General features: G+C 40.7%; 1 protein-coding gene across 1 annotated transcript in view; it reads right to left on the bottom strand.

Moving 5' to 3' along the window:
- The window catches only part of ctnnbl1 (catenin, beta like 1), a 70,829-nt gene that overhangs the window by 5,660 nt on the left and 39,357 nt on the right, over window positions 1-25,812 (bottom strand). Inside the window, exons 13-15 of the mRNA XM_084916687.1 lie at window positions 25,377-25,457; window positions 11,474-11,611; window positions 10,733-10,805 (exon numbers count right to left, since the gene is read on the bottom strand). Coding sequence (XP_084772813.1) covers window positions 10,733-10,805; window positions 11,474-11,611; window positions 25,377-25,457 — 292 coding nt within the window. The remainder of the gene's footprint in view (window positions 1-10,732; window positions 10,806-11,473; window positions 11,612-25,376; window positions 25,458-25,812) is intronic.

The raw sequence follows: 25,812 nt of genomic DNA, 5'->3' as shown, positions 1-25,812 counted from the left end.
CGCGCATTTTCTTCTCTTTACTTACAAAAAAAAAAAAAAGGATGTGTTTCCATTTTGTCTGTGAAGGTTCTCAGTGTTTCCATTTTCCTCACCCGTCTAAACGAGACACACAGCGTACATCATTAGCCACAAACACACAACTATGGGCATGCTAAGATTTGTCACATGGAATGTGCATGGAGCTGGCTCTAGGGAAAAAAGGTTAAAAATACTTAACCAACTTAAAAAATTACAGGCAGACGTTGTTTTATTACAAGAAACCCACATGCCTGTCACAGGTTTGAATAAACTCAAAACACCTGAGTTTCCTAATGTGTTCTCAGCCTGTTATAATTCTAGACAAAGAGGAGTAGCAATTCTAATACATAAAAATATTAATTTCACAGTACTCGATACAGTTATAGATCCAGAGGCAGATTCCTAATCGTCAAACTATCTATACTTAACCAAAAGCTAGGTATTGTAAGTATATATGGTCCAAATGTTGATGACCCCTCATTCTTCCACGGTTTTTTTTAGTACACTCTCCGAACACCTAGACTGCACAATTGTTCTTGGGGGAGACCTCAACCTGGGACTAAATGAAGAAATGGATAGGCTCAATACAGCAGGAACTCAGCGTAACTGGCAGTCCACAAATATAATCAAACAGTATATGAGCGACTTTGGTCTTTGCGATGCATGGCGCTCCCTTCACCCCAACAGTAAGGAATATTCTTTCTTCTCACATGTCCATCACTCCTACTCTCGTCTGGATTATTTTCTGGTCAGCAGCTCACTGCTGAGTAACATTACAGACACTGAGATTCATCCTATAGCTGTCAGCGATCATGCTCCTGTATCTTTAACACTAATACAGATGAATAATACTACACCAAGAAAAAACTGGAAATTTAATACATCACTGCTCAAAGACGAAGAGTTTATCAAATACTTTAAAAAAGAATGGACTCTATATTTAGGCTTTAATGACATTCCTGGAACATCAGCATCTGTCCTCTGGGAAGCAGGGAAAGCCGTGATGAGAGGTAAAATAATCTCTTTCTCATCACATAAGAAGAAAGAAGAAAACAAAAAAATTCAGGAACTAGAGAAAAACATCAAATCCTTAGAAAAAGCCTATGTGTCACACCAAGACCAAGAAATATTAAACAAAATACGCAAGACAAAACTAGAATTAAATGAAATTATTAATAAAAAGACTAAATTCTTAGTACAAAGACTTCACCTGCAAAATTATGAACACGGTAACAAATCCGGACAATTTCTTGCTAACCAGTTAAAAATCAATAAAGAAAAAACAACTATATGTGCTGTTAAAGATTTATCTGGGAATACAATATATGATCCTAAAAAAATAAACAAAATTTTTAGGGATTTCTATGAAACTTTATATACACCACAAATAAACCCATCTAAAAACGAAATTGATCAATTTCTCGACAACATAACTCTTCCAAAATTATTAGACACCCAAGCAATGGCACTGGATTCGCCACTGACGCCAGGTGAACTCCAGGAAGCTCTGATAAGTATGCCCAATAATAAGGCTCCAGGTCCAGACGGTTTTCCAACAGATTTTTACAAAGAATTCTGGACAATTCTGGCACCAGTTTTTCACAGGATGTTGCAGGAAATCAAAGAAAATGGTAGACTACCACCAAATATGAACTCTGCAAATATCAGTCTCTTACAAAAACCAGGCAAAGACCCTGTATTTCCTTCAAGCTATCGTCCAATATCCCTTATTAATGTAGACCTTAAAATAATCTGCAAAGCTCTCTCAAAGAGATTAGAGAAAATAACCCCCCTTTTAATTCATCCTGACCAAACTGGTTTTATAAAAGGTAGGCACTCATCAACAAATACACGTAGATTACTTAATTTAATAGACTACTCATGCAGTAAAAACATTGAAACCATAATATTTTCTTTAGATGCAGAAAAAGCATTTGACAGAGTTAACTGGAAATTTCTATTTGCAACTTTACATAAATTTGGTTTTGGACCCTCTTTCATAAACTGGTTAAAAATATTATATAACTCCCCAACAGCTTGTGTCAGAACAAATGACCAAACATCCTCCAGCTTCTCTCTTCTGAGGGGCACCAGGCAGGGATGCCCACTCTCCCCTTCACTGTTTGCAATTTTTATTGAACCACTAGCAGCAGCAATTAGACAGGCTACAACAATTAAGGGCATAAAATGTAAGAATATAGAACATAAAATCAGCCTTTATGCAGATGATGTGTTACTTTTTCTCCAAAACTCACAAACCAATATCTCTGGGGTAATTACATTGATAAATTTTTCTCAAGTGTCTCAGATTATTCAATTAACTGGTTGAAATCAACAGTTCTTCCGATTAATTGCTCCTTCCATAATTCTTCTCCTTCCCCACTGCAATGTGGAAATATAAAATATTTAGGTATTAATGTCTCTCCTAAACTTTCAGAATTAACTAAATTAAACCACATCCCACTTTTAAAGACAGTAGAAGGCGACCTGGCTAGATGGAAATCTTTACCCATATCACTCATGGGAAGGGTCGCCGCTATAAAAATGGTCTTGCCAAAAATAAACTATTTATTTTCAATGATCCCAAATAAGCCATCACAAGATTGGTTCAGATCTCTAGACTCGTATATTTCTAAATTCCTTTGGAAAGATAAACCCCCACGTATCAGCTTAAAAACACTACAAAGGACCAAGGATAAAGGAGGATTAGATCTGCCTAACTTTAATCACTATTTTTTAGCCAACAGGCTTCAGTTCATCTCTAGATGGTTTAAACACACCCTCTTAGATGAACCTTGGATAGATGTAGAACAGGCACTATGTAATAACCTAGAAATTTCAGACCTACCATTTATCAGCTCAAACATCAAACGACACGAATGCTTTAAAAGCATCAATATTAGCTCTTCTCTGACAGCATGGTGGGAGTTTCTAAAAATGACAGAGTCATCATTAATCCCATGCAAATGTACACCTATCTGGAACAATCCGGACATATTACAAAACAATAATATGATAAACTTTTTAGATTGGAGTTGCAAAGGAATTAAATACTTGGAACATATAATGGAAGGAACAGACTTTATTTCGTTTGACAGACTAGTTACACAATATGGGATCAACAAGAAACGATTTTTGGAATATCAACAAATTAAATCCATAGTAAAAAAGAAATTTAATCCCAGTGAAGCTGAATTACAAACACCACCAAGTGTGGTACAATTTTTTAGTCTAAATCCCCCCAAATTATTGTCTAAAATATACAGAACACTTTCTAAAATAGATGAATCAATATCCCTTCCTATTGCAAAATGGGAAGCAGATTTATCAATCAACTTAGACCCAAACCTTTGGTCTCAGATATGCTTAAAAACCTTTCAATGGATCAGAAATCCCAGTTTGCAATTAATACAATACAAAATATTACACAGAGTGCACTATACTGGTCATAGGATGTTCAAGATGGGCTATACGCCTTCCGGACAATTACATCCACGCTCTTTGGTTCTGTCCACCAGTTCATAAATTTTGGCGTGAGATATGTGAAGACTTATCAAAGTGTCTGAAATGTAACATTCCAGCCTCCCCTTTAGTATGCTTGCTGGGCAACTTGGATGAGGTCACTGCAGAAATAAACACAGCCCATGTTGTTTTTACGGCCCTATGCATTGCCAAGAAAATGGTCCTCATTAACTGGAAAAATAAAAATAATCTTAATTCTAACCAATATAAAAACCATCTAATAGATCACATTAGTCTTGATACAACCTCTGCCATCACATTTGATCAATCCCTTTGGGCTCCTTTGATCGGCTTCATCACCTAGTGGGGGTGGGGGGGGTCATGGTTTGGTCCTGCCTTCGCTATTGTGGTTGATATGGGGGTAGGGACGGCCTTAGGGCGTCTGGGGAGTCCCTAGGGACGTTTCCCTAGAGGGCCTAACCTGGGGGATGTGGCCATGACCTGGTTAGGAGCTCTGGGGGCTCTTAGATGGTGTTTTCCTTGTGGCTGCGTACAGCGGAGATGGGGGAGGGTCTGTGCTGGCGGACGTTGGTTACTGGCCTGGTAGCCTGGCTGCCCCTGGGAGGGTCCGGGACGGGCATGGAGGCTTGGGGGTGCTCCGCCCCCTGGTCTGGGGTGCTGGCCGGGCCTTGGGTGCTTGGGTCCTGGCTGTTGTGTCGCCGGAGCAGTGGGCGGGTGGGTGCAGGGGGGCTCAGCCCCAGTGCAGGGGACCTCTGGTGCATCGGCCCAACTAGGGGGCTCTCTAACTGGTGGGGAGTTTGTTATACCTTTGCAGGTGGTCTCCTCACTACAGGAGCTCACTCTGCAGGTGGGGGGAGAGATATAGGAGAGGTGGAGAATGAACTCAACCTGGGTGTCTATTGTCTTGTGTAGTTTGGGAGATGATTGGATGATGGGGTGGGTGCAGTTTTCTCTGGGGTGGAGTCGGGTGGGCTGCCCCGGACTCTGTGGGGCTGGGCGGTGCTGCTGCTGCAGGCCCCGGTCCGGATGGGCCTGGGCCCCCTTGCCCTGGTGGGTTCCAGAGTGTGGGGGTGCCTACTGGGGTCAGCGGGGGAGCTGGCCCCAGGGAGGGGCCACTTGCCCCTCCCTTTCTTCCCTCCCCATCCTCAGCTGCCTCCCTATTCCCGCTCTACCACACCCACCCACACACGCAGGGCTTGGGGTGCAGGTATGTCACCGGGGTGCAGGGGAGGCACTCCCCCTCTGTCCCCTTCTGGCCGCCTGTGCCTCAATTTTATTCTGCAACCTAGACATCCACATTACTCACACTCTCACATAACACATACATATAGGGCCTTGGGGGTGGGCACGTTTTACAGCATCCAGAGGATGGTCGTTGTACTCCAACCCACCTCTGGCGCTGGTGCCCTACCCTCAATTTTAAATGCATTTAGACACTAAGGGTTTTCGGGAAGAGCCGTGCTGCTCTCTGAGAGGAAGCTAGTACCATGCTCTCCTGAGTTTTAAATGCACTTTAGAACAGCACACAGCAACACTACATATGAGCGGGCGTAGGGAGGTTTGAGGTCTTCACTCACCCCGGTTCTGTTAGCCGTCAGGGGTGGGGGGCTGGGAGGAGGTGCTGGCCGTCAGACTGGGGTCTGGGGCCTCCCTGCTACTGCAGATAAGGAGGTGGTCCGCTTGCCTCCACCCCAGAGAGAAGGGTTACATCTCCTGGGTCTAGGTGCGGCTTGCCCCTCTGAGGGTGGGGGTACCTGGACCTGGGATATAGAGTATGTTTGGGGAGTGCGACTGTCTGTGCAGTGTCTATTTGTGTCTGTCTACACGTTGGGTGAGTGCCGAGTATTTGGTTGTGCATATGGGGGTGGGAATGCACGTTTGTGTCCGCGTGTGCCTGTTCGTCTGTGTCTATATGTCAGGTTGGGTCTCAACCTCTCTGGGTACATCTCAGGCCCTCTAAAGTACGGAGGCCTATCTCCCCTCACCACACTCCCTGCCGGTGGCTGATGCCCTCAGACGTTGGTGTGTTGGTGGTCCTTGTCGTCTGGGGCTGGGTGCTCATGTATGTACCGGCTCACTCCTGGTGGCCGATTGGCGGGGCCGGGCGCCTGCGGCCCGGCTGGGCTTCTTCCGGGGGGTGGGATGCCTGAAGCTCGGTCCTCTCTGGCACAGCTGGCTGCCGGCAGAGCCCGCGGGCACGCCACTGCAACCCCCTCTGGCCTCTGCTCCGTAGCTGCGGGGTGACCTCTCGTTTGGGGCTCTACTCAGCTCTTCCCAGGAGGGTGGCACGGTTCCTCCCCCTTTGGTGGTCCTCCTCCATACCTGCTTCATACCCTGGTGGACGGGGCTATGGCTCCCCACACTCCCTAGCAGATCGTTACATGGAGAAACCTTTGGAATACAAGCATGCTGATCCACACAGGTATGCACACAGGTGTACACACGGGTGTTCACAGACGCAGACTACACCTTTCTTGGCTGCTGCCTCAAAGCACATTGTGCGCTGTCTATCTTGCGTGCTGCACAATATCGTTTATTATTTAGTATCTACTGTTATCTACTGCTAGCTAGTTTATTGTGATGGTGCTGTTTTTTTTATTATGTTGGTCTTTGTTGTTTGCTTTCTCTTCTGTTTTTTTTCTCCATACAGGTGATCCAGGTGTTTTGTTTGTTTGTTTGTTTTTTTTTCTTTCTTCCCCCCCTTCTCACCGTCTCTTCTCCCCTTTGGCTTTCTTTCTCTCCCTCTCTTTCTTTCATTCTTTCTCCCTGTCCTATCCCCCAGTCATGTCTGTCCCGTTTGTAGCAACCGAAAATAAAATAAATTCATAATTATAATAAAGGTCAATCAAATGGACCAGCTTGGCATCTTTCTTGGCCTTAAGACAACAATTCTGATGGCTAAAGATCCAAACGGGACACAAAAAAGAAAAAAATGGCTCTTTAAAGCACTAAGATGACAATGAGCTTAAATACCTAAACCCACACTTCTGCCAAGCTTAATTCTTGCCTTTTCTTACCTGATAAGAAGAGTATATTTATTTAAATGTTGAGTAGAGATGAATGCTACAGTGAGATTACCGGAGACGCCCCTCCGCGAATGAGACTTACTTAAAAAGACACAATTTTAAGGGTGACTGAGAAAAGCAGGTGAGGGGCAACTCAGAGAAAGCAACTCAACAAAAACATGATAATCTATGGCCTCTATTACTGCCAGCCTGTCATTGTGACCGAGTGCCAGTGTCTCCATGTCTATAAATGGTGTTGCAGTCAGCCACACAGACAGAGAGGTCAGAGATTCCGTGACTCTTCAACTCTCTGCAGAACCTTTTCTTTGGCATGCTGGTACCCTCTCCTTCTGTCACCACGGCAACATGGCAGAGGACAATACAGTAGTGAGCATCGCCATTACTCAGGTCAGTGACTGGGACGGATCTGCCATGAATACAAGGAGAATTATTTCCAGGAGCAGCTTCTGCAACGGCAGCCAAGGATAGGGACACGCTATAGGACTTTCAGCGTGATTACAGCTGCAGCTGGAGCACCATAAGTCATTTAAAACACTGCTAAACCAGTCTCAAGCCACTGTGATCCCACTGAACAAAGGACAGCTGGTACAGAATATGCCCACAGTGGGGTAACCTACCGTCTATAATCATCATGCAGTTTGCCTTTTAACAAACAAACAAAGAGAGTGGGAAAAAAGATACTGCAAAAGCTCTCTAAAATCTGGATATCATGACAACATTTAGCAAGACATAAGCTTCAAAAAACAATAATTGCTGCAAATGTTTATTTTCTTCTCATAAAACAGTTTCATCAGTGCATCTAACAAACGCAAATTTTATCTATGTCTATATTTTTGATATTTTCAGAGAAAGTCTGTGTAAGGTGGACTTTGCTACTTACATTAAATGCAATAATTTGTATTTTTAAGTCTTGCAAGTTCTTTCTTTAGTACATGTTCTTACCCCACACGATACCATGGGAGCCATAATTTCTAGTCCCTGGAATAAGGGCTTGACATTACTTAACTGTTCTTTTTTTGTGATGGGAGGGTGAGCAAGGGTTTCAATATCTTTGGTCAACTTCCACCTTTAGCTTAAATACAGCGTAAAGACTTCTTTTGCACCTTTTTCTTTCTTTACCTCTTGAAGGCCTACTAGGCGTAAACCTTGAAGCTCTTTTTTGAACTTCTTATAGAAAAAAATAACAGAGTTTGCATCAGCAGTTAGTCAGGGTGATCTCGGATTTAAAACCCCCAAAACTATTCTAACATCTTTATTGATAGAAAGATTCACGCCACAAGAATGTGCTGCAGGAAAGAACCCAACTTCTTAATCGACACAGTCGCTTAAGTACCGTTTTAGTCAACGGTACAGTTCAATGGCACAAAGGCTGGTTTTCATTGTGTTAAAATAATTTGAAGTGCAGACTTTCAGGTTTATTTGAAGGTATTACACTGAATATTTAAGAATTGCATTCATTTTTGTCCACTGTAGGCTCAAAACTACTAGTATCATAACTTTAAGTGTAAGAATTAGCTTCAATACTTGGGTAAAAATCCAAGTATTATTATATAAAGTTATCACAACTGAAACATTTAAAAAAAAGGCAAATCATAAACCTCAGAATTCAAAACCAAAAACTTCACAACATAAGCAAAATTGTTCCTGCGGAGCAGTTTTTTTTTCTTCAGTAAGCTAAAGCCGTTAAGGTCAAGATAGCAGAGCAGGCGACACACACTGCATGTGCTTAACCTTTTCCTGTGGTTTAACATTGACTGGGTGGGGCACTTGAAATGGGAGATAGTAGAAAAGGTGAGGTCACTGAACCACACGCGCGCAGATGAATTATGATAGACATATGCAATGGCTCTAAGCTATTATGTATGCGGACGCACAGTTATTTGCAGAACACATAAACACAATATAGTTTATGAAAAATAAGTCACATCAAGATCATGCAAGGAAACCTAACATGCACATTAATATGTGGAAAACATTCAAGGGCAGGCACGGGTACAGAATGCAAACTGAATCAGAAATGAAGTAAACATCTGCAAGGATTTCCTCTCAAAGGTTTGTTAATATCTAAAAAATATGCAGCAAGCAAGGACATGTGCGTACAAATAAATATGGAGACTTGCTAATGGCAATCACACACACACACACACAAACTCTGTAAGTAAGCAAAAACATAGTGTGGACAAGCACGATGTGCGTGTATGCAAATATGCAGATGAAAACAAAGAGTCACACAGCCACATTTAGGATACAAATTCCTGCACACGCGCACACGGGGAGGACTGGAGAAATGCCACGCTTGCTGGCAGTGCCATGTGTGACGGATGGCTCTATCTACAGTGTTACATGCCACAGAGAGCCAGAGGGTGTGTGAACGGAGCCACATCCTCGAGCTTTATCCGACAATGATACGGGAAGGATGGATGTCGCGCCACGAAGGAAATACACAACCTGCTAGGTCTTTGACAGAAAACAAATATAGCACGAGGAGAAATCTCTGGCTAAGTGAAAAAAGTGAATAAAGGACAGACAGACTGTCTCTGCTCTACTCAGTGACAATATGATCAGTTCAGATTTGCAAGCCAGGCTCAATTTCATCATATTGTTTTACCATCTGCAGAAAGGTAATACAATTAACAAAAACAAAACAAAAGATCACATCTGCCTGGATATTTTAGATGCTCGATTTTATCGTGTTTATTTTTCCATCTGAATTTTCTATATCGTAATCTTCAGGACAGTCTAAATATTAAAAACACCCCTCTCATACAAGGTCCCAAGTGTGACCTCTGCTAGTGCAAATGCAAAGGAAGAATATACTAAACAAAGGTCAGAGTGACAGGGTCTCCCCAGGCCTACTTCTTTGTTCAAGAGAACAGGAGCATATGACATTATTTGTGGTATTTTATTATATTCCAACCTAACCACTTTGGCAGGCAAACAGCACAGGCTTGCTATCAAACAATAACCAGAGCCAAAGAACAGCGATTATACCATCATTTTCCCCTGAAATGCTGTTTCCTTGCCAGGCTGAGACGCACTTGGAAAATAGAATTTTACAAAATGTGTCAATAAAATGCACTTCTGAAAGTAATATAAATCTCTGTGGGTGTAAGAGCAGCTTTTGAAGGCACCACTTTGCCCTTTCAAAATATGCAGTTTTTCTACTTTTATCCTTGTTCACTCTAAGGTGAAGGATCTGTGCTTTTGGGCAAGGTCCCAGATCAACCTGTAGATTTGGTATAAAGTCACGGGAAAGGCCTGTGCTGAGAATGTGTCACTACAGATTATTCTCCCATTTGCAGAGTATGAAGATAAGGAGAAAATTATTTCACACTTTCAATTTGATAGATGAGGACTATCAGAATGGAAGTTTTTGTCAGAATTCTTCCAACTGCTTTTTTTAACGGAGCAAAGAATTTATAACATAGCATTTCTAAGCATACAATAACATAATTACTTCAGAAAAAGCAAAAGCAGTACTATTTGCCTTCTGAAAAACTAACCTTTTTATCAAACCACCGCTGTGCAATGATGTGTTTCAACTTTATGTACTGTAATACTCAAAGTTTGTAAAATCAAGCTAAAACTGAGGATTTTCTTCCACAATATAAAAACTTCAGCGAGAGTTTGAGCTGTCACCTGTGAAAGCATCATGCCAAAAGACAACAGAACTCAGAACTTGAGAAAATGAAGGATATCTGAAGATTTCAACAGTCAGAAGCCAAACTGGATCTGGGTCGTCATTTTGTCCTCCAACATAAACACAACTCAAAACATACGTAGCTCCTTGTAAAGAAATATCTCCGTCAAATTTGTAGAAGCTTGAGAGATTTGCCAAAGAAGAATGGCCTGGGGAGAAGGCGTGTTACAGACTTGTTGCAAACCACAACAAACGACTGCAGGTTGTTATCCAGCAAAAAGGAACTGATTGATTTTAACCCTGGCTGTTTTGGGTTTTTGTAAAATAACTTTGCCTGTTTGCAAAGTAAAATAACATAAACATCCAAAATAAAAAGCTATGTTAAAAATTCTTTACTCACGTTAACAGCGCTTAAAAAATACTAATAACTTTTTGTGTATTGATCAAACACATTTATATGTTAATGCACTCCCCATATGTTTTCACATAAAACAGTGTCTGTATGTTTATGTGCAGCAGAGTAGCAGAGATACTAAGGAAATATTAAGAAGATAAAGTTACTCACCTCTCATGATGTGGCGCACTACTTTGACAGAACCTCCTCTTAGGTTAAGAATTTGATGGACCCTCTGTTGAAGCTACATGCAGTCAAAAAAGAAAAGAAAATAGAATTCCTATTATCTAAAGCTGTATATTGTTTTGTTTTGATGTGTCTTATTACTTGGTCTGTATTTTAGTGATAAACAAGAACTAAAGGTAACATTGTAGCTAAAAAGACAGTTTCCACTTTGAGTTAATGCTAGTTTGCTCAGCTTAAAATGTTCAACTTTAAGCTAATTGTTTGCTCCATATGTTTATTCTTGGACTCTACTATAGTGGCTTTTATGTTATACTAGGCCTTTTAAACACTAGTGCTGGGAAATATTGCCTCAAATCTTTATCACAATATTTCATTCATATTTTTTACAATATAGAAAACAATGCAGTGGTTGCACCTTGCAGGCAGTAGAATTTAGCCTTACAATTTAACCCTGTCAAAAGGTTTCAGCAGCAGTATTACAGTGTAACAGTAGTGACACGGCATTATAGACTGTGACATAATGCAAGTCAAATGCCTAAGTAGTATTTTTTTGCCTGCAACTGCAACACTTTAACAAACTGCACCCATTAAAAGCTATTTGACCTCCATCTGTTTTCATAGTTTGTGTGATCAGACATGTTAAGAACAATTAATCTGAAAGGAAATTGGCAAGCCAGGACCAGTTTGCGTGCGTGCGTGTGTGCATGCGCGCGCATGTGTGTGTACCTGTGGGATTCCTGAGTTGCCGATCTCCACCATAATGTAGCAGATCAACTGAAGAACAAATAGCCCGGCGTCCAGACGACGAAGGTAAAACTCATCCTCCATGCTGTCGTCCAAGATCTCCCCACGACGGACCATCTCCTGCACACACACAAACAGACAGAAAAGCCTTGTAAAAAGGGAAATGTTTTCAAGCACAAAGCAGAGTTTTCTGTTGTTTGTGGCACACTTATAAAAGATTCAACAAACAGAAAAAAATCAGAGCCCAAGTTTAATTTAGGTGTTGTTTTTCAGCCTCTTCCACAAATCAATTTTCTTATTGACCAGACAAACAAATCAATCGATTTCACAGCTCTACTGCTGGCTCTCACACACTTACACATACGTACACACACTTGCATAGTTATCCATCTTAACGGTCCTGTCAGTATGCCAATAACACAGTGGTGCCAATAAGCACACAGCCTACATTAATCATCATTAGAGATCAAGAAGCAGACCTGAGGAGAGAGGGGAATCTGAAGCGTAAGCCACTAGAATGGCACAGAAATACAAACAGTGTGTATAGCGCATTGCAGCCTCTAAGATTTACATCTAAACATCATCAGTAAAGTCACTATTTATTGTGAATGATGCAACTGGCCTTGTAATAAAAACACTGAAATATTCATGTATTTGCAGAATGACAAACTGAGTGTCTTTGGTGACATTCACTGGAAACATGCATTATTAAGCTACCGATAATGCAAATGTAACCATTTTCTAACGATACACCTTCATATTGAAGCATATAAATGGTAATACTAACTTTTCAATGAGGCAGCCAACTTTCACTTTTACCAAGCAGCTAAAAATCTGATTCTTGCTGCCAGACAGAATGACGGAAAAGGGACACTTATTGCCTAGCCTCTATTATTTAAAAAGAATTTCAGGGTTGACAAAGTATATTGGTAAAACAAAAAAACAAAAAACATGGATTTCAGGATCAAGCTAATGGGTATCCCCATGACCTTCAGACCCAAATGATTTAATCTCTAAGGACTTCTCCTTTAAGATCAATCACATCGAAAAGCTGCCTCTTCTGAGGACTACATTACAAGACTATTTTGTGGAAGCCCTTTTAAACCATGCTGCAAAGCTGGGAAACAAAATAGCATGTCAGTGTAAGAGACTTTGTGATTTAACAGCAGGATGGAGCCCCGCTTTATCGATTTCATTCCTAACAGAAGACAGCCCAGTACACATTTACAACAAAGCCCTGGTATATAATGCAGCTTGTTAAACATGCAAGACAATGCAGATAATTAAAACAAGAACCGTTAATAAAGCCATTAAATGTAGGGCATTTTTTGTCTTCTGTGTCCTCTGAGTAAAACCGTGGCCTAGTATTCTGTTTTATTGCAAAGAGGAGTGTTATCGCATTGTAAAATAGAGCCCCAGAGCTCAGTCTTGTTGCTGTCAACCATACCTACTAAAGATGCACAAAAGTTGAAACAAAGTTATTTGAATTTAAACTGCGTTGCCTTTCCACCCTGTAGGAGGGGGGGAAAAAAAAAAAGATTATCTCAGTTTCCAAGTCAGCTCATTATTAGGAGGGGATACAGTAAATCTCACAATCCAACTTCATCAAAGACACAAAACGAATTCTGAGACAAGGTAAGCCTCAAGCACCAAGAAAAACAGTGGTAAAGATATTATTATGCAGACTTCAAAACTACAATCCACGTCTCCATCAGTGATTCTCAACTAGAGGTATCCCTGCTCAGGGAGTACTTCTTTGTAACTGGGTTTTTGTTTTTTGTTTTTGTTTTAAATACAAGCATATTTGCATTTAGATAGAAAATGAATTTAAAGGAATGAGATGCTGAATGTTAGGGCATTTATTGCTATTGAGACTAGCAACACATTAACTCCTAACCAACAAGCTGACCGCACACTATAAACCCTGTGCATTAACCCTGAGACTGCATAAAATATTTACGTAGTGACCTAGTCTAGATGTCATATTAGCAATCACTAGAGTACATTTGAAATAATTATACAAAAATACATTTTTATTAAATTGTTGATGGACCAGAAGAATTCTCCAAAGTCTTTGGAAGTCTGCTGGAGAGACGGAATGCCATTGTTCCAACACATAATCCCTTAGTTGGCGTATTGATGATGTTTGCGGAGAGTGCAGTCTGTCAAGAGGGTTTAAAAAGTCCCATATGTGTTCAGTTTGAGTAAGACGTGGTGAATCAGGGAAATGTTTTGATGAGTATTAGTTGTTTAGTTGGCTTTAGAGCACTATGGAAAAAAATCTTGCGTCAACCTTCATTTCTTTCTTTCCTTCAGAGTTTGTCTAACAAGCTTCAATGGTCAAGGTCAGTGTTTGGTATGCCTACTTTATTCTGCAAAACAGCCTGAAGTTTCTTAGGCAAGCTTTTTAAAAGTGGTGTTCAGGAATATTTATCCAGGCTTCTTAAAGGACAGTCGAAGCTCTTCTTTGGATGTTGGCAGATTTTTGTTCTGTTTTCTGTTAAGATCCCATGCTGCTTCAATAATGATGACGTCCGGGCTCTGAGCAGGCCTGTCCATGATCAACAGCATTCCATTTTCTGTTTTTATTTTTTCTTCCAAGTTTTTTTATGATCATACTTTTCTTTCTTTTCATCACCATGAACTGTGTTTTACAAATGGGTGTACCTCTCTTCATAAGCCTTGTTGTCACCGATTTTCTTGTGTAATCTGGCATACCTCAGCCTCTTCTCCCCATTTCCCTTCTTGAAGAATGGCTTCTTGATGGCCATCCTTCCACTGACATCACTTCTGATAAGGAGCAGATGAACAGCAGATAAATCAACTAGAGGTCCAGATGCATCTCACAGGTCCTCTGTCAGGTCTTTATTGGATTTTTAGGTTTGCCCACTTCTTCTTTTGTCCTCCACTTGACCAATTAAGACAAACTACATAGCATGCTCAGATACACCAGGTTTTTGGTTCTTCTTAGTAATCACCTGTTGGCCCAAAAATATTATTTTATGCCTCCCAAACTGTGTTAGCATTGACATTTCTTTTTAATCCAGCTAAAGAAATGGGAACATATAATATGTTTTGCAACATTTGCAGCCAGCTACTAGTAACAAAGTAACATAAAAAAAAAAAAAAAGTAAAACTATTCTACTTGTACTATAAAGCACACCTACCTGGAATGATTCAGAGAGCAGAACTGAAACATGACAGGTGATGCTGATTAAAAATACTTGATTTGGAGTGCTGCCATGTATGCTGCAAACCGGTTATTAAGTTCAGTTTACAAGTATTGTATGGTGCATGACTGACTTAATTAATGAATCCAAAAGAAACTAACAGGTTACACATGGTTTCCCCTGGTTTAGGCTTCATTAATTACAAGAATAGGGGAAAAATACCCAAGTCAAAAACCTGATGTATTTTATATTCAGCGTAAAAAATCTCAGCTAAACTACAGTCAGCTAATGTCCCTGACACTTTAATATCATACTTGTGCAAAATGTTTTTTTTTAAATGTGAAGTATCAGACTTGCATCATTTTTATTTGATTCCACAGTCAGAGGCTCAGTTTAATTTATTTAGTGCTGAGAAACCGTGCCAAGGAGAGAGAGGTGTTTTTCAAAATGACAGAAGAGGAGGAAGAGGGAAATGCTCAGAAAACTCCTCCTCAGTATGATCCTGGCAGCTACTAATATTAATTTTGAGAACTTTATCACCTCAACCTCTAATAGAAAAAGCATCTGCCCAGACTCAAAACACATTTAGTGTATAATTTTAGAGTACATATGGCCTGTCAAGGCAAGAGAAGCCATGGTGTCACCAATGGAGGATGACAGAAAGAAAGAAAATTACAGTTAGGCTTATGTTGTCACAGAAAAATGTGTGCAAGGTTTTCTTTGCTGACATAAGACAGCTAAGATCAGCACTCTGGTATGTTAATCTATCAAAACACATATGACTAAGAATAATTTCACTCATCAAAACTGAAGAACAACCTTCATGGATGGGCTCTATGACACTTAAAGCAATATTATTTGTCAGATAATTCAATTAAATGAGTTGCGCCTGGTTAGTACTTGGATGAGAGACCACCTGGGAATAACCAGGAGCTGTACACTTTTGGTAAGCTGTAGCTCAGGTAGAGCAGGTCTTCTACTAATTGGAGGGTTGGTGGTTCAAACCCTGGTTTCTCCAGTCTGCACGACAAATATCCTTGATATTAATCCAAAGTCGCTCTCTGATGCATTCATCAGAGTATAAAGGTGTGTGAATGTAGATAGAAAAGCCTTTAGGTAGAAAAAGCATAGAAAAAGTGCATGTATGAATGGGTGAATAAGGCAAGCTGTATACAGCACTTTGAGTATTAAGAGTTGAAAAGCACAATATAAGAACCATTTACAAGGAACTGATTATTTTTTTTAAAAAATGTCATTTTAACGTGAACGTTTAAGGGGGTTGCAACGCTTTCAGAGCCAGCCTCAAGTGCCCAATAGAGAACTGCATTTTTTGGCACATTTCTCAGCTCCAGAAGCTGATGCCTGATAGCGAGCTGTGTGAAAACACTGCTTTGAGGAACCAGCTTCCAATCTAAGTTGCAGAACATACAAATCTAGGTGAACTAACACTGAAAGTTTTTCATTTATCTATATGAATACCCCCCCTTTTGGGGGGTTTAAGGGACTAGAAGCAGTTTTTAACCAAAAGCCTTAAACTCTAGAACTGTAACTCACCTAACATAATTAATGTGTGACGTTTACTTCTAAAGGCATTTTCCATAACCCATGATCCACAATCCATTTAGTTACACTTCAGCAACAACGAGCCTCATCAACAAGAAAAAGTAATAAAAATTTTGCAAAAGTCACCTGCAACACTTTACAGTAACAGCAAGAAAAGCTCGACAGATCAAGAAAGTCCTACGAACGTGTGAGAGAGTGGAAGTTCTTTTTGAAGCATGACGTGCATTTACAATTTATTATAGAGAGCAGTGGAAGTGGACATTTGGGATATTAAAAGCTGAACCGGCGTAGGCACTGTGGCAGGATTCATTACAGCGAGAGAGTTTTGTTCACTCGTAAGTTTTGACAATGTGGCCAATATCTTTTGTGTGTCAGCTCAGTCCCTCTGGCAAACACCGGACAGAAGAAGCGGAGGAAGAAAAACGTGTTGAAAGGAGGGACTGGACAAGTCAATTACTGCAACCTCAGGGGAGCCTGGCAGCTAGGCTACAGTACAGACAAAGTAATAAGCAGTGATTTTCAGCTGCATTGTGCTTGTGTTTGTGTGATGGCATGTGTATGATTTATGGAACAGTCTGCATACTTTTGGAAACCACATAGGTTTGTTTGCGTCTTTGTTTGACATGTTCATAAGCGTACATATCTCTGAACAAGAGCCTTTATCTAGCGTGTTCCTTAATGAGTGTGTGTGTGTGTGTGTGTGTGTGTGTGTGTGTGTGTGTGTGTGTGTGTGTGTGTGTGTAGATGTGCGTCTGCTTGTTATTCCGGTGCTCTCTTTTTTGCTGGCATACTTCGATGCAGAATTAAAGTGATTTCTTTGTCAGCAATTTACAAAAACCCACTGTGGCTGTGTGTGTAGGAACTAATGGCTTTTGATGAAACTTAAGCAAACTCCAGAAGGAGGGGTTAGATAGCCTCATTATGAAACAGAGATGCAGAGGTTCGTAAGGAAAAATCTGAACCAAACACTGCTTTGTGAGAACACACGACGACATGCTGATTTCTAGTGATGGAGAGAGCCAAAGACCAGTCATCTGCTTCTGGGCTTGTATCAGTTATCGTTTGCTTACAAAGTGGGGAAACGCAAAACAGCAGTGTTACAGGAAGATGGGGTGGGGTGGGGGCTATTTGCAAGCAAAAACAACACATTCGGTGCGTGCTGAGCTCTGATCAAATGTTGAAATGGTTGACGGTAAAACACAGTTTGTCCGTGTTCAGTCTCAAGCAGCTTTGTGTTCTCGATCTTTGACAGCTTCCTTCAATGTTTCTCTTATGAACAGGACTACACTTCTCCTGTAATTTATCTTTTAAGTTGTGATATCAGAGTTAGCCCTGACTGGATGACTCAATCAAAGACTCAGGAAAGCAGCGGTACACTGCTTTTAGCCAGAGTTGGGGAAGTAAAGCAAACATCGTAACAAAGACGTTAACAAAAGAGTAAAAGAAAAACCAACAAAAGGTGTTTTTCTAAGGCTACCATTTTCTTCTAGAACCAAACATATTACCTTATTTGGTGTCGTGATGCTGAAAATAGAGAAAAAATTTTAACATATTAGCCCAAACTCCCAAATAAGCCCAAAAAAGTGTCCAACAGAGTCCTTGGGAAGGCTATAGCACCTGATACATCAGACCTCCAAAACAGCTTGGACCCATCGGGGCATGAACACAGACCTCCTGAGGTACACTGTGGAAATCTGGCACTGGAATGTTGGCAGCAGATCCTTTTGGTCCTGATAGTTGCAGGGAGGGTCTCTGTGGATCAGCCTTGGTTCAGAGCATCTATGGATGCTTGATTGGACTGGGATCTGGGGAGTTTGCAGGCCAGGTCAACACCTCAGGCTCTTTGTCATGTTCTTCAATCCAATACTGATGAGTTTTCACAGTGTAGCAGGGGGGAGTAGCTTAGTCTCAAACAATGTTTAGTTGGGTGCTGTATGTCACATCCACTTGAATGTTAGGAGGTCCGAGGTTTCTCAACTGAAAAGTGCAGTGTAATGAGATTATCTGTGTTTTCCACTTTAAAGCTACGTAATGCCTTCACACAGGCACTTCCCTAACCTACTTATGGGTCCTTCAGGGACTGCCTCGCAGTGTATGAGACTGGTCCAATTGGAGTTTTACCTACACTTATTTTTGTCTCGAAAACAGATACAAACAACTGATGGTTACAATATATCAAGAGTATTCACACTCGGTAAAGCAACTATTTCCAATATTAGGTTGTTTACTGCAATAGGTATTATTTAGGCATCATTAGAATATTACAGTTTGGTAGTATTTTCAGCTTAGATGATACATTCTCGCCGTTAATCACATGACAGCAAACTCATTGATTCAGGCATGTAGATATGGTCAAGATGACCTGCTGAAGATCAAACCAACCATCAACATGAGGAAGAAAGATGATTTAAGTGACTCTGAATTTGACATGGTTGTTTGCACCACACAGGCTCGTTTGAGTTTTCCAGAAACTGCTGATCTACTGGGATTGTCCACAGCAAATGATCACCATATCTATGGTTTAAGGGGAATGGTCTGAAAAAGAGAAAATGCCCAATGAGTGGCCAAAATGCCTTCTTGATACTAGAGGTCAGAATAGAATAGCTAGACTGATCCAGGAAGGCAGGAGTAACTCAAGCAAACACTTATTACAGCCAGCGTATGCAGAAAAGCAACTCTGAATGCACAACCTTGTCAAACCTTTAAGACAGAAAGGATAAGGAAGCAGAATACCACACTGGGTGTCAAGTTGAACAATAGATGATTGGAAAACCACTGGCTGGCCTGACGAGAGTGCCTTTTGCAACATTCTGGTGGTTAGGTCAGAATTTTTCATAAGCAGCATTAAAACGACAACAACAAAAAAAAAAAAAACCCACAAAAATGTTTCTGTCTTTGTAAGAATCAGGCTAATGGTATGGCGGATACTTTCTTGGGGCCCATTAGTAACAACTGAGCATTGTTTACATGCCACAGCCTGTTCGAGTATTGTTGCTGACCGTGTCCATGCCTGTATGACCACAGCGTATCCATCTCTGGGTGTCTGCTTTTAGCAGGATAATATAGTACATCACAAAGCTCAAGTCATCTCAAACTGTTTTCCTTAACATGACAATGATTCAGTGCACTCAGCTAATCTCCCCAGTCACCAGATCTCAATCAAACAGAGCACCTTTGGGATGTGGTGGAATGGGAGATTTGGATTATGGCTGTGCAGCTGAAAATCTGCAACAACTGCATGATGCTATGATATCAATAAAGACTAAAATCTTAGAGAAATATTTCATGTTTCAATGTGTCATCGCAGTGAACAAATAAGGTACTTCTGAAGGCAGAAAAAAATCTAACCGTGTGCAAGCAAGGAGTAAATAGTTAAGTGGCCACTGAGTGTATATCTTTAATAAAAGAAGCTTTTATTGCTGCATTAGGCCATATTCAGTGCTAGACCTAATTAAGTTCATCATGATACACCAGTATTGGCAGTACCCACTATATATTAAAACAATTAAACATGGGCATCACATCATAATGTGTTTTCTTTAAAAAGCGTACATTTACAGAACAGTTATGGTTTGACTTACTCACCAATTTAGCACGGCTCTGCACTGATGCCTGGACTTACCCACTCGCCTCATGGCTGATTGAAATAAGGTGACTATAGCTATCAGCATTCACCTCTCACATACTGACTGAAACTTCCCACAACAAACTTGCTCATTTTGACTGAGTCACTCACATAGGTGTAGATTTGCTTTAGCTAATTATTTATTTAATTACTAGTTTGCTCTCTGCTCTTTCTGCTACTTCTTCATCCCTGTTTCCTTTCTATCGCTGACCTGTTCACTCCATCACCATGTCCTTGACTCAGAGGTGTTTTTGGATGGCCTGATTTAGTCACTGCAGTTTTTTGTTGTATTTTCACCTGCTTCACATTTCTTGCTACCTGCTTAACCACATATTTTAAATATTTACATCTGGGGAATTTTTTTTTTTTTTAAAGCTATCATGGTCTATTGTCCACAATAATCATGTAGTGAAAATCAGTGATTGCGACACTTCTATACCGCATAAATGTGTTGGTTAAAATAAATTGGATCACTGCGTAAAAGAAAGAGATTTTAACAAGAAGATGCAAAAATTGGTCTCTGTGTATCTGACACTTGACTCTAAGTTTACACCTTGGTAAAATAATACCACAATACCATCTGTGAAGTGCAACATTACCTGTAAATACAACAGCATTTTTTCCCTTTAAAATGTATTAAGTCTTTAGAAATTATTTTTATATGAACACAGTAGATGAAGAAATGAGAGACATGTCTTTTCGAATTAAGACTGAAAAGTTAATACCTGTTAACATTAAATAATTCAGTCCAAACTGGAGCTGGGCACACTCTGGTTAAAGGTAATTTTAGTCCTAAATCCCTGAGGACTAAACAGTCAAATATATGAATGGAGGGTGACTTTTAAAGGCAAAGAATAACAGATGAGGATAAAAAAAAAAAAAAGCTGAGAGGAGAAAGAGAAATGATGACAGGAAGATAAACAAGCTGTGACACAAACAAAATTTCACTGAAGAATCGTGTATGAATAAGGAAACAGATAGAGGGAGAGCGAGAGAGGGAAAACATTTATTCTTGGAGGACGTTTAAGAAAACTAAATATATCACATCCAGGTGCAAAACCAATTCCAACTTAACACAGACTTTCTTTGAAAATGTCTACTGTCAGCAAAGCTAAACTAGCTCATTTCTGCTGTACTTGCTACAGACCAGTAAAGGAAACCCACACTCGCTCTCTCTCACACATGCACACACACAACACAGCCAGCAACTGAGTTCTTAGGAGCTAGGAAAGTGCACTCAGGCATTTTACAGTATTGAGGTTGGCCTCAGCCATGTTTTGCTGAGCTTCATCAATCTCAAAGAGCTGTTACCAACAAGCTGAGAGCAAAGGGAAGGTTTGGAAAGGAAGAGAACTGAAAGCAGCGGCATTAGGGAGAGGAGGAAAGGAGAACTGAGGGAAATAAGAAAGATGTGTGAGGAGTGAGGTGGTGTGATATAGCAACAGAAACTGAGGATGAAGGAGAAAAGATGCACAACAAGAAATACATTTTATAAATAAGCTGCTCACAAGGAAGTAAAGGAAGAAGGAGAGGTAGAAGAAAAAGGGGGGTATGGAAATTAAGTAGAATAATAATAATATTAGAGGTATGTAAAAATGCAATTTAATGCAGAAAAAGGAAAATTGGAAATATGATAGGATGAAAAACAGCTTTAAGAAAAAGGAGAGAACCAGTGGGATAGAAAGAAAAGAGAAAGAGATACCAAGGTGGAAATAAAATAAGCAGCTTATTAGAAAGGGACTGGGCTGGAGATGCAGAGAAAAGGCAGCAGCAGCTTTTCCTCTGCTATCCTCCAGAGAAATCTGTGGATAATATGTTGCAGAGGAAAAACATTTTGCTTACCGCCCCTTAAAAACAGGCTTAACTAGGGGAAACCAAAAAGCACGGCGGAGAGAGATAAAACGCTGCTGCTGCTGACGGCAGTCGATTCTGACGAGGCGCTGGACAGAACTGGGTTGGCGTCTTTATCGCCTTATTTAAAGTAACGTGGCATTTGGATTCACACAGACTTAAAATATCACTCGGGTGTTTTCAGGACTGGATGTTGGACCAGCGGGAAGGAAACCACTGCAACCGTAGTATCATTTATTGTCCAACATTAAGGAGAAGAAGTGATCAAATCAGAAAACACTAATGGAATTTCTATGGTTTGTGAATTAAAATGACATGTCAAAAGGAGCTGGAGAGAACAATCGTGGCCTCGTGGGTACACGTGAGGCCATAAATTACACACAGCAAAACTTCCTTGCTGATGTCAGAGGAGAACAGCTAGACTGCTAGAAGAATTAAGGTGTAAACAACATGAAAACATAGATCTATACAGTATCAATGGATGTAATGTATGATGTAATGCTGTGGGGGATCATTTCTTTGCACACTTTTGGCCCCTTAGCACCAACCGTACATCATTTAAACACCCATCCTACCTGAGTGTATATGCCCTTATTTTCACTTTAACCTTTTATGAGTGTTACCACTGCAAATGTGACAAAAAGCACTTCAGTCTATAAATGTCTTTGGGTCCACAGACAGCACCACCCCACCGTAAAGTACTTCATATCCCCGCTACATGCTAGAGGCTTCAGGCTACAATATGCATGCCAATATATAGCTCTACACCAGGAATATCCCACTCCAGGCCTCGAGGGCTGGTGTCCTGCAGTTTTTAGGTATCACCCTGGGTCAACACACCTGAATCAAATGATTAGTTCATTACCAGGCCTCTGGAGAACTTCAAGACATGTTGAGGAGGTAATTTAGCCATTTAAATCAGCTGTGTTGGATCAAGGACACATCTAAAACCTGCAGGACACCAGCCCTTGAGGCCTGGAGTTGGACACCCCTGCTCTACACCATTAAACACTTATATTCATATAACTATAAGTCTATAAATGGTACAAGTGCTCCTTTGCAAGCAAAAATAAAAGGTGAATAATGCTCACCAACACGGAAACTAAAACAGTGCTCTGATTCAACCTAAAAAATGTGCATTCAAATAAAGAGACGCATCTTATCAATGTGATTTACTTGAGCTCATGACTACTAGCTGAAAAAACTTCCAGTCAGAGCCTAGATATTTTAATTATTCTCTTTTTCAGTGTAAAATGAAGAGAATACTGTTGCTGTGCGACAAACTGGCTCACAGTATGAAGTCTGAACTGGCAGAAGCAAAACCATGTGGCTTCAAAGATAGCTGCACACGTAGACATCTTTCTTATCACCATGTTATCGCAGTCATACTTCCACCATCCCGGAAGAAGAGGCGAGAGAACGATAGAGGGAGGCAGGGAGAGAGAAGAGAAAAGGAGAAAGAGAGATGGAGAGAAAATGTCAAACTGTCTGGCCTTTTCTTGGCAATCCCACCAAAGATGCCTGTCTGAGAAATTAATCTTCTGTCATCTTTAGATAGGAATCTCACACTTATCTGTCTCCAGCCAAACCCCCGTTCCCCTTGTCATTCTCGCTTTCACTCAAACCTCGCTCTTTCTCCTTGCATTTATGACACCATCTCCTCTTATTTTGACTATATATCTGTTGAGATATTTAAAGTATAACTATGTCTTTTCTTATCTTCCAACCTTTTTGAGGCTCTTTCTCTCTCCATTCAAGCCATTATCCCCTGCTCGGTCACTTATCTTCTATCTCTAGCCCTCTATCGTTGCGACTAGCCCACAGCTCAATGCGCTGACATATACACACGCAGACAGCTCAATAGGCCGCTTTCACACAGCTATCAAACTTTCCATTCTTCTGTAAACTGTCATATTGTTATCAGCAGGACTGTGATTGTATTTTAGGTCTCTTCCCTCATGGCTTTGGATGTGACACTGTGTGGAACTGCACATCTTATCTACCCCCCCCCTCCAAAAAACCCAAAAAGGACTGTATTTTTGAACGCAAACACCAATCCTTTCAAACAGGAAATGCAGCTGAAATCTGAACATCTATATTGCAGTGTGATTTAGCTGGTGGACAATACAAAACCGTGTCTGTCTGATATTGTGCTGCAGTCCACATTTTTTTCCCCGTCCGTGGACAATTCCAACTCAGAGTTTATCTTGTGCTGTTTATCTGTTGCGATGACCTGCTGCAGACTGCTCAAGTAACTCACAGACCTGTCTCTTAACTTCCTTCTCTTCCTCTCTCTCTAAATGTATTCAACCTAGCAATGCTTCTGTACGTGTCCTTTAAAAGAGTGTCGACGCAACACCACAGATAAACCACCTGATAAATGAGCTCTTACTGACAATACATTTTCCTCTTCCCATTTTCTGACACTCTGAATAGGCCACCTGTCCAGGGTTGTACCCCGCCTCGTGCCATATGACAGCTGAGATAGGCTCCAGCACTAGCATGACCCTGAATTGGACAAGTGGTTAAGAAAATGAAGGAATGGATGGACGGACTTTTATAAAACATTAAACTAAATTAGGCTGTTCATCACTTATAAAAAGGGCCATAAATCTTGAGTAAATGGCCCCAAAGGTTTCTCTATCTATAGTCTTTAATACACACACACACAAACTCTTCCAGGCCTGGAAAGGGAATGCAGGAATGGTAAGTTCTGGGCAACTTATCTGGGTGCATTCAGTACAGACTATTCACTGTGCCGTCCACAAACGCAGGACAAAGCTTAATCATGCAAAGAAGAAGCCATATTTGAACAAGGTCCAGAAATAGTGCCATCTTCTCTGTTCTGCGGTCCAATGAATTTACATTTCTGCTTAGAAAACATGGATGCTGTGTCCTAAAGAGGAGAAGGATCATCCAATTTGTCATCAGTCCTCAACGCCAAGGTCTGCATCTCATATGGTATGGAGGTACATTGGTTCTTATGGAACTGGCAGCTTGCACAGCTGGAAATGTACCATCAGTGGTGAAAGATCTATTCAAGTTTTACAGCAACATAAGCTCCCATACATTGTCTTTTTCAGGGAGGGCCTTGCATATTTCAGCAAGGCAACGCAAAACTGCATACTGCAGCTTTTACAATAGAATCCTTTATCAGACAAGAACGGGAAAACAACACTGTCTCAAAAGTCTAGCAGCTGCTCTCCTCAGTCCCAGACATTTACAAACTGTTGTGAAAAGAAGAGGGGATGGCCTTCACCCATGTTGATGCCATCAAATTAAAAATAACTCTAGTTTCGCCTGAAATGGTACATTTCTTCCATGTTTTTTTAATCCATTGTGAGTAAGACATTGCTTAATGGTATTTGGAAATCATTGCATTCTGTTCTTAGTTATATTTTACAGAGCTTTATTGGAATTTGTCTTGTCCTACAAAACAAACAAATCAAAAAGATCAAACCAACCCAAAAAAGAAAAACGCCTGTATAGCAATATTACTCCGAATAATGTCTCAGTGACTCATAATTCATTGGTGGCTTTTGTTTGTGGTCAATAATGAAATCCAGGAAACATGAATGCATAATGTAAATTCATCATCAAATCAAAAAGCCTCATTGACAGACTGAGAGGGTAAGAGGGAGGGATGGGAAAAAGGAATAAAAGAAGAGATGCTTACATGTTTCTCTCCTTCAATCCTTTTGTCAGCCTGTTGAACAGCCTCGAGGTACTTAAAATGCAACTCCATCAGTCGATCAACCTGGAGAGAAAATGAAATAGAGCGAAGTAGAAAAAAAGTGAGAGATGCAAAGTGGAAAAAGGGAGGAACCTATGGAGTGGCAAACAAAGAGAAGAAAACACAAGCTTCCCTTATTGCCTTAACATATCGCCAGATGCTGGATACAAACCTTAAAAGCTGATTAAAATGAGACTCTAGGTTGCCTCAGTAGTGAGAAAGCTATCGACATTTGATTTGTACCACAGGCATTTTCAAAAAAAGTCATGCATCCTATTAAAATGGCCTTGAGCCACAGGCTGAATATGACACATTTGGGCACATGTGAGTAGGATCGTGGGAGTTGAGGTGGGTGGTGGGAGAGTGTGCAGTGTGTCGA

Source organism: Perissodus microlepis, chromosome 20, assembly GCF_051167445.1.
Source record: "Perissodus microlepis isolate ML-2025 ecotype Zambia chromosome 20, ASM5116744v1, whole genome shotgun sequence".
Taxonomy (NCBI): domain Eukaryota; kingdom Metazoa; phylum Chordata; class Actinopteri; order Cichliformes; family Cichlidae; genus Perissodus; species Perissodus microlepis.
This window is presented reverse-complemented; position numbering and strand designations above follow the sequence as displayed.